General features: G+C 42.6%; 1 protein-coding gene across 1 annotated transcript; it reads left to right on the top strand.

The window, feature by feature from the left end:
• Window positions 1-1,911: 1,911 nt before the first annotated feature.
• On the top strand, window positions 1,912-3,783 carry LOC122017325 (tryptophan N-monooxygenase CYP79A68-like). The gene is made up of 2 exons (XM_042574906.1): window positions 1,912-2,876; window positions 3,097-3,783. Exons 1-2 carry the CDS (start codon window positions 1,917-1,919, stop codon window positions 3,724-3,726), a joined length of 1,590 nt encoding a protein of 529 aa, XP_042430840.1. The 5' UTR covers window positions 1,912-1,916; the 3' UTR covers window positions 3,727-3,783.
• Window positions 3,784-8,653: the final 4,870 nt, after the last annotated feature.

The raw sequence follows: 8,653 nt of genomic DNA on the forward strand, positions 1-8,653 counted from the left end.
ATGGCAAGCAAAGTCAATGAGGGGTCAACATTGGGGGCTAGAGCATTCGATCGTCTTAGCGGAGCGGTTATCTGATCGGACCCTTAACCCAATCAAACCCTATTTCTATCAATATTGATGAAACCCTGAGCTGAGTAAGTATCATTTATAGCCAAGACCTTTTTGTCACTCAGGATGATATGGTTAACTATTTTGGTCGAGTGTTCTAGTCGATCAGACCTATTGTCTGATCGAACAAACTGGACACTTGGTCTGACAGGACTCCCCAGTCAAGTAGAGAGTCCGAGTGAGAGCCAAGTCCCTAATAGCATTCCTTTAACCCGATTTGGTCGTTCCTATGAGCAACAGCTGATCGAACTACAAAAAAGACTCGATCATTCCTGCTAACAGCTCCCCCGAGTGGGTGAGCATACCGTTCTCCCAAGAAATATTAGAAGATAAATTGTCGAGTCATTTTCGACCCCCTATTGATCAGAGAATATGGAGGAGCAATCGATCCGAAAGACTATCTGCTCAAATTTAAAAAATGCAACTATTATCTATCAATATATGGACGGAGTCAAATGCCGAGTGTTCCTCGCTACCCTCTCTGGCTCGGCACAGAGATTATTCAACTAGCTCCCGACCGAGTCCATTTGTTGCTTCAAGGATTTCTGTAAGGCATTCCTCCATTATTTTGCCAACAATCGCCGCTATCATAAGACGACACTAAGCCTGTTTTCCCTTAAGCAAGGACCCAAGGAAACGCTAAGGGCCTACATCAAAAAGTTCAATCAAGTGGTCATGGGCATTCCCTCGGCCACCCTGGAGATCTTAGTGAGCGTCTTCTCCTAAGGCTCACGAATAGCGATTTCTTCCAACACCTCATTAAGAAGCCACCAAGGGACTTCGATCATCTCGTCGAATGGTCAACCAAATACATCAATGTTGAAGAAGCTCAATCCGTTTGAAAAAAATAGAAGTATCGGCGCCTGCTTCTGTTGCCACCTCGAGCATCGAGTTCCTCCCCCTACTCTGCCGTCTAATGGTCCCCGATTGGGGCACCCGTCACATCACAACGTGCAGTAAGGGCCCCTCATCCCAATGACCTAATATTCCTTTTTGACATTTTGTACCATAGAGGACGGAGAATATTCTATATGCAAGCTGTATACTAGAAGCTTCCACCCTGTAAAGCGTAGAGATTACAGGCCAATTTCGAGAAAGGTGTCAGAGCACCTTTATTGTCATTCCTTTTTTGGAAGTGCAACAAAATTTAGGCACAAAGGAACACTAATATTATAAAAGGAGGTCTCCATCTATATGCACAGGTACGCGAGGCTAAGCAACTTTAGGCACTCACATCCATTGTTCACATATTTTGCTACTATTCATTGCTCTCTACTTGATCGGTCACTTACTTGAGTGTCGGAGTGCTTGTGTCAGAGACTCCTCTCTGGCTCAGTTACTGATGTTGTCTTTGACATGTAGGATCACTTTGATCTAATTTTTTGCTGACTCAAAATCTTCACACGGTTAACATCAGAGCTGACTACCCAGGGAGAGCTGACTACCCAGGGCGCCATATTTCCCACTTTCAGATAAAATCAAGGATCATAAAATAAACTTATATAGAACTCAAACTATTAGAGAGGTCTTTTCTATTGTACTATAGTTCGAGGGCAATAATGTCTAACCTTAGTTTAGATAGTTTGCAGTGTGTGTTTATTGGTGTTGTCGATATTATTCGAATAAAATAAATGAACGTGGTTCTCAAGGTTGGTAGAAGATGCGATAATTTTGTAAAATAAAATTAAGAAATCCATTTCAAATGTTAAATGCATGACAAATGAGAATATAATGAGTATATATATATTCCAATGTTGCATTCCATCACCAATTGTGATTTAGCCTTTACAATACCAACTTTCTCAACAATGTTTATCAGCTTGACCTTTTTTATCAGGCCTCAGCCACATGGCACCGCCACCGCCACCGGACTCCTTGGCGCTGCCGTTGCCCTCCTCTTGGCAGCCTGCCTCTTCTCGATTCTCCGGAAACGAGACAAACGGCTTCCCCCAGGCCCGACCCCGTGGCCCCTCGTGGGCAGCCTCATCCCGTTGCTTCGGCACCGACCTCACTTCCGGTGGGTCATGGCCGCGGCGGACGGCAAGGACATCACTTGTATACGCCTGGGGAGCGCCCACGTCGTCGTCGTCAACTCGCCGGAGCTGGCGTGCGAGTTTCTCAAGAGGCACGACGCCAACTTCGCATCGCGGCCACTCACAGTGGCCACCAAGCACTCCAGCCGGAACTTCCTCTCGGTGATCTTCAGCCCGCTGGGTCCGCAGTGGAAGAAGATGCGCCGCGTGATCGCGTCCGAGGTGCTGAGCAGCGCGAGGCTGCGCTGGCTGGCGGCGGCGCGGGCCGAGGAGGCTGACCACCTCACTCGGTACCTGCGCAACCTGTGCTTGGCCGGAGGTGGCGGCGTCGTCGATATTCGGCTGGCAATGAGGTACTACGGCGGGAATGTGATCCGGCGGATGATGTTTGGGGTGAGGCACTTCGGGGCCGGCGGCCCGTACCAAGGCCCCGGAGAGGAGGAGGTGGAGCACGTGGAGGCGGCGTTCTCGATGCTGTCGGTGCTCTACGCCTTTTGCCCGTCGGACTTCATGCCATGGCTGAGATGCCTGGATTTGGAAGGCCATGAGAGGATAGCCGAGCAGGCGGTGAGCACCGTCTGCAAGTACCATGATCCGATCATCGATGAAAGGATCGAGAAGTGGAGGAGCGGAGAAAAGAAGGAGGTGGAAGACCTTCTCGACGTCATGATCTCCCTCACCAACGACTCCGGCAAGCCGATTCTCAGCACTGAGGAAATTAAAGCTCAATGCGCGGTAAGGGTTGACCTTTTTAAATATATTTTTTTTTATATTTGTCTATCATCCTTATATGTTCCTATATTCACATCAAGACTCTCATTAACTCAAATATTCTATTTATGTATGTTTACTAAGATTCAACTGTATATCTTATATAATATAATAGATGTAACGGCAATTTTATAAAATTAATTATGAACCTTTTTTTTATAACAAAGAACTTATTTTTTTGCAGGAGTTTATGTATGCCGCCGTGGACAATCCCTCAAACACAGCAGAGTGGTTGTTGGCACACTTGCTAGGACAACCTGACATCATGCGAAAAGCAGTTGAGGAGTTGGATCGGGTGGTCGGCAAGGAGCGGTTAGTAGTCGAATCTGACTTTGCTCGACTCCCCTATGTGAAGGCATGCGCTCGCGAGGCCCTTCGTCTCCACCCGATCGCACCCTTCAACCTCCCTCATGTAGCCATCGATGACGCGGTCGTTTCCAACTACTTCATCCCCAAGGGGAGCATGGTGTTGTTGGGTCGAGCTGTACTCGGACGAAATCCCAAGGTTTGGGATGATCCGACCCAGTTCAATCCGAGCCGACACTTTATGGATGGACACCAAGAGGTAGAGTTAGCAGAGCCAGGTCTCCGAATGATATCGTTTACCACCGGGCGTCGACAATGCATGGGAGCTCAGCTTGGCACGGCAATGACCTACATGTTGGTTGGAAGGGTGCTTCAAGCATTCGAATGGAGTTTACCTATTGATGAGGCTAGCATCGACCTCTCGGAGGAAAGGATGAGCCTCTTCAAAGCCAAACCTCTAATGGCTTGTGCAAAGATTCGATTGCCAGATTTGTTGGAGAATCTATGAGCAAAAGAAAGTAAACTGAAGGACAAAAGAAACTTATGATCCATGAACTCAAATTTGCTCATCTCATATTTTGCAATTTGTTCAAGAACTATCTTATCAAATTATTTAATTCCATCTAAAATATTTAGATTCAAATCTTTTGGAAATCATCATTGAGTTCTTACAAAATTTGATTTTCAATATGGTTTCTGCCAAAATTTTAACATACAATGCGAGACCTGGTATCCATTACCCGCAAGGTGTTAATTTCTTGTTGCTAGCACCACGAGGATTTTCATCTGTCCAGTCGTCCCATGCTCTTGCCTTTTTTATCTCTGTATCATCGTCCTCATCTGTCATGCAGTGATATCCTTGTGCCATGATGAGTTTGCTTCTTCCGCGATCCTCACATTCCTTTCCTGCCATTTCTTCATCATCTCCATTTCACACAATCCAAGTTCCTTTCATGAGTCTGACGAAGGCCGGATGAGCTATCGCTGGTATTGACGGAGAGGCGACTATGACACCCTTATCGTATGTGCCCCCGAGGACGGACCCCCACGTGGTACTGACAGACGCCGATAACTAAGTCGACGATACTTGAGCTCTGCGCGCACTCAGACAAGCACGTGAAACGTTAGAAGTCAAAAATCAGGAAAAAAGTCTCCAGTGTGCCCAAGTCTGATACTTTTTTTCTAGAAGAATAGTGTACGAAAGAGAAAGAAAAGTAGAAGACAAGTGCGGATGTGCACGAGAGTGTACCTGCTCAAGGGAGAGGACCTTCCTTTTTATATGATAGTGTGTACCTCTGAAGCCCGACTGATGTCAGGAAATGTCGGGTGTCAGGACCTGTCTGGTGATAGAGGATGTGTGGCACCCCCTTGTGAACTGGAAGAAGGTTTTATTCGTAGATGACCGCAAATAATTGGAATATTTCCTGACATACAGCAATTATTCTTTGATAGACGATTATGATTCCCTGACCTTGTTGTCATGTAGCGCCTTCTGTCCCGCCCGGATATAACTAGGGTCGCTCGGGATGATCTGTCAGGTATAACATCTAGCCCAAGTCTTGAGGGGCAGGGAGAGTTGTGGTGAGATCGCTCAAGAGCTTACCAGGAGGTGACCTACTAAGAGAACCAGGCTTGGATATAACCAAGCTATGAAAACCCGACCAGTCGGAGCAGGTCCGACATCACCCTGATTGCACATCTTGATTCAGATATGGGATCTTGATCTGTAAGCACCCGATCATGCATCATACATCTGATGACACCAGGTGGTCCTACCTCTTCTTTCCCTACCTGCTGACTGCCACGTCCTCCTGACTGTTGACTGCCACATTCTCCTAACTGTTGACTGTCACATTCCCTTGACTTCTGACTGCCACATCTTCTTGACTTCTGACTGTCACGTCTCCTTGACTCTCGACGAGGGGGCCCTATCATTATGCACTGTATCACAAGCCTTTCCCCCAAGTCTAGTCGAGGGAGGCTCAGGTTCGATTGACTAGACTCAAACCCTGGTTTCACTTATTTTGCCATTATGACCTTAAATGCTACTCCTTTTCCCAGATCCTCAATCGTATAACCTGTTTAACTACTCAATCAACATAGGGAGAAGGGTCATTTTTGTTAGAGTGTATACAAAAAGTCTAGCTTTTTGTATAAACATATAAGAATCATATTGGTCAAATGTCTACATTTATATGCTAATTGTAGTTGTTCAATTAATTTATATTGTAGATAACATGGTGTGTGGTGTTACACACAGGAGATCATGTTATTAGTTCCTTATAAATTATAAACAGTAGTTCACGACTAAGATGGTTAGGAACAAACCATTGGAATAGTCGTAGTGTAATTTGGTATTAGTTTATCATAACTATAAAATTACACTAGTACACTCTGAGTGTATTGAGCAGAACCATTTAAGGTAGTTTCTTTTTATACTAACTAAATAAAAGAACAATACCTCTGTTATTATGGAAGTGTGTGCTCTTAATTCTAATATAATAACAATCACATATACTTAATATTTATTTCTTTGATTTATCAAAGAGTGCGATTTAGTTCGATAAATCAATAGGCCCATAAGTTGGGAAATGATATTATTTATAGTGTGTGTTGCTGATTATAGAAGGAAACTGTGTCCTAGAAATCTGGGTTGATAATGTCCCCAAGAGGAGCTCATAAGGATTGTCATGTTAAACCCTACATGTGGACTTAGTCCGACACGATAATAAGGTTGAGTGGTACTATCTCTTGGATTAAGAAATTAATTAAAGTGAGTTGTCAGTAACTCATTTAATTAGTGGGCATTCGACATGTTAAATACAGGGAGATTAACACACTTATGATAAGAAGGAGCCCATATAGTAATATGAGATCGGTGTGGTAGTTCAATAATAACTCTTTAGTGGAATGAGTTATTATTGATGAACTCGAGTTTGGTGTTCGGGGCGAACACGAGAAGCTCAAGTTCATCAGGAGACTAAAACCAATTCCTCCTCTCGGTCCCTATCGTAGCCTCTTATTTATAAAGTATTATACCCACCTTCTTACCCACCTTAAGGTGGCCGGCCAAGCTTAACTTGGAGCCCAAGCTAGGGCTAGCCAAGCCAAGGTGAGTTGGATCCAAGGTGTGGTCGGCCCTAGCTTGAACCCAAGCTTGGTGTGGCCGGCCACAATAAATTAAAAGGTTTTTATTTTTTAAAATCTTTCTTATGTGGAAGCCATGGTTTTAAAAGAGAGTTTAAAATTTAAATCTTTCCTTTTATAGCTTCCTACAAAAGATTAAGAGAAAGGTTTGATATCTTTCCTTATTTGTAGTTAAAAAGAAGATTTTAATTTTTGATAAAACTTTCCTTTTATGAAATCATATTCATGATTTTAAAAGAGAGTTTTAAAATTAAATCTTTCCTTTTATAGTTTCTATAAAAGATTAAGAAAAGATTTGATATATTTTCTTATTTGTAGATTGAAAGGAAGATTTTAATTTTAGAGAAAACTTTCCTTTTTGTAAATCATCCACATGTTTTAATAGAGAGATTTAATTTATAAAAGTTTCCTTTTATGACCAACCATGAAGAGAATTTTTTAAAGAGAAATTTTTATTTAAAAATTTCCGGAAACAAATTAGGAATTTTTAATTTTGTGTTTAAAACTTTCCTTATTTGGAGGGATTAAGGTGGTCGACCATATATATATAGTTTAAAAGGAAATTTTATTAAACTTTCTTTTCATTGGCAAAGAGAATAAGGAAGTTTTTAATAAAACTTTCCTTATTTGCCAAGACCAAGGAATATAAAAGAGAGGGTAGAGGTGTCTCACCTTATAACAAGATATCTTCTTTGGTTCCTCTCTTCCTTGGTTGGTGGCCGGCCATTCTCTTCCTCTCCATCTCCTATTCTTCTTCCTTGGCCGGCGGCATCTTCATCTCAAGGGTTTTGGTTGGTGGCCAGATTTTGTTAGAGGAAGAAGGAGAGATAGGAGGCTTTGTTTCTAGCATCCTTTGGAGCTTAGTGGTGGTGGCCGAACCTCATCTTCCCTTGGAGTTCTTGTGGTGGCCGAAACTTGCTTGGAGAAGAAGGAAGCTTGGGTGGTTCTCGTCTCGGTAGATCATCGCCTACACGACGTCCGAGATAAGAAGAGGAATACGATAGAAGATCAAGAGGTTGTTGCTTATAAAGAAAGGTATAACTAGTAATTCTATTCCGCATCATACTAGTTTTCTTTGTATAGATTTTGAAATACCAAATACAAGAGGTATATGATTCTAGGTTTCGAATTTGTGATTCGAGTTTGTGTTCTTTTGGTTTTTTTTCGATCTTGTGATTTGATTTTTCTTTTTGGTTAAACCTAGGGTTACTATAAGGAGATTAAATATTAAATTTCTTCGAAAGGCTTTGTCGAGGCAGTGGTGGATGTTCCCATACCCAAGAAGGCCAAGTGCCTCACCATGTTTGACCAGGGAGCCGATATCTGAAATAAATATTTAATCGAATTTGTAACATGGGTGGGGTTGGATCAATAATGTTAAGTATTGTTTGCGATCCAAGTCTAAACCTCTAAGAATAGATAAGTTAAACTTAGAATCAATAGTGTTAAGTTCCGCTTGCGATTCAAGTTTAATTTCTAAAGAACACATGGTAGCTAGGAAAAGGTTCAGACCTTGTATAAAATTTTTATATAGGGGAACCAGTGGGTATTCTGAGTAGCAACCAACAATTTTAACTTTGTATAAGTTGCTTTCCCCTTCCCCTCTTGTTTAAAAGAAGACCGATCACCATCCATAGAATCATACTTTCTTTCTACTGACGTCCTTTGGCCATGGATATGAATTCTAAGTCGGATGAACTGCAGCGTCTTCATCAACAATTGGAACAGACGACTCAACTGCTTACCCAAAGGGGTAGGCCTTAACCAAGATGATGCAGGATAGAGATCTTCAATCTTCTCTTCGCCAAGAAATTGAGGAACTTTAGTTAGCCGCTAAATCTCGGGCCCAGACTGAAGTAGCATTGAAACAGAAAGCTTATTCAGACATGGAGAGCCAAGCCCAATTCCTGATCTATTTGAAAGAGAAACACGCATCTTCCATAACCCTTCTTCAAGAAGAAAACTGACTCAAAGAGGAAACCATTACTCAGCAACGTTGCATTATTCAGTTCACCAAGGCGAAGCTGATTCAGGCTCGAGCTTATCTAGAGCAGGTAGGTCAAGCGGAATACTTTTGCCCGAGGTGGCGACCGACTACTGATACTAGAAGAGAACTCTGATCGCTTAGATGTCTCAAATGCAAAAATGATCTTTTAAGGAGTGTTTCATGTATTTTATCGAATAAATGCAAATCTAGTTGGGTTTCGGTCTTTGTTCATATTTCTTTTTCCCTTGCCTCCTGGCACTTCCTTACTTTATGCAGACCCTGAGATTAGTGAAGGCTCTAC

This window comes from Zingiber officinale, chromosome 8B (genome assembly GCF_018446385.1).
Source record: "Zingiber officinale cultivar Zhangliang chromosome 8B, Zo_v1.1, whole genome shotgun sequence".
NCBI lineage: Eukaryota > Viridiplantae > Streptophyta > Magnoliopsida > Zingiberales > Zingiberaceae > Zingiber > Zingiber officinale.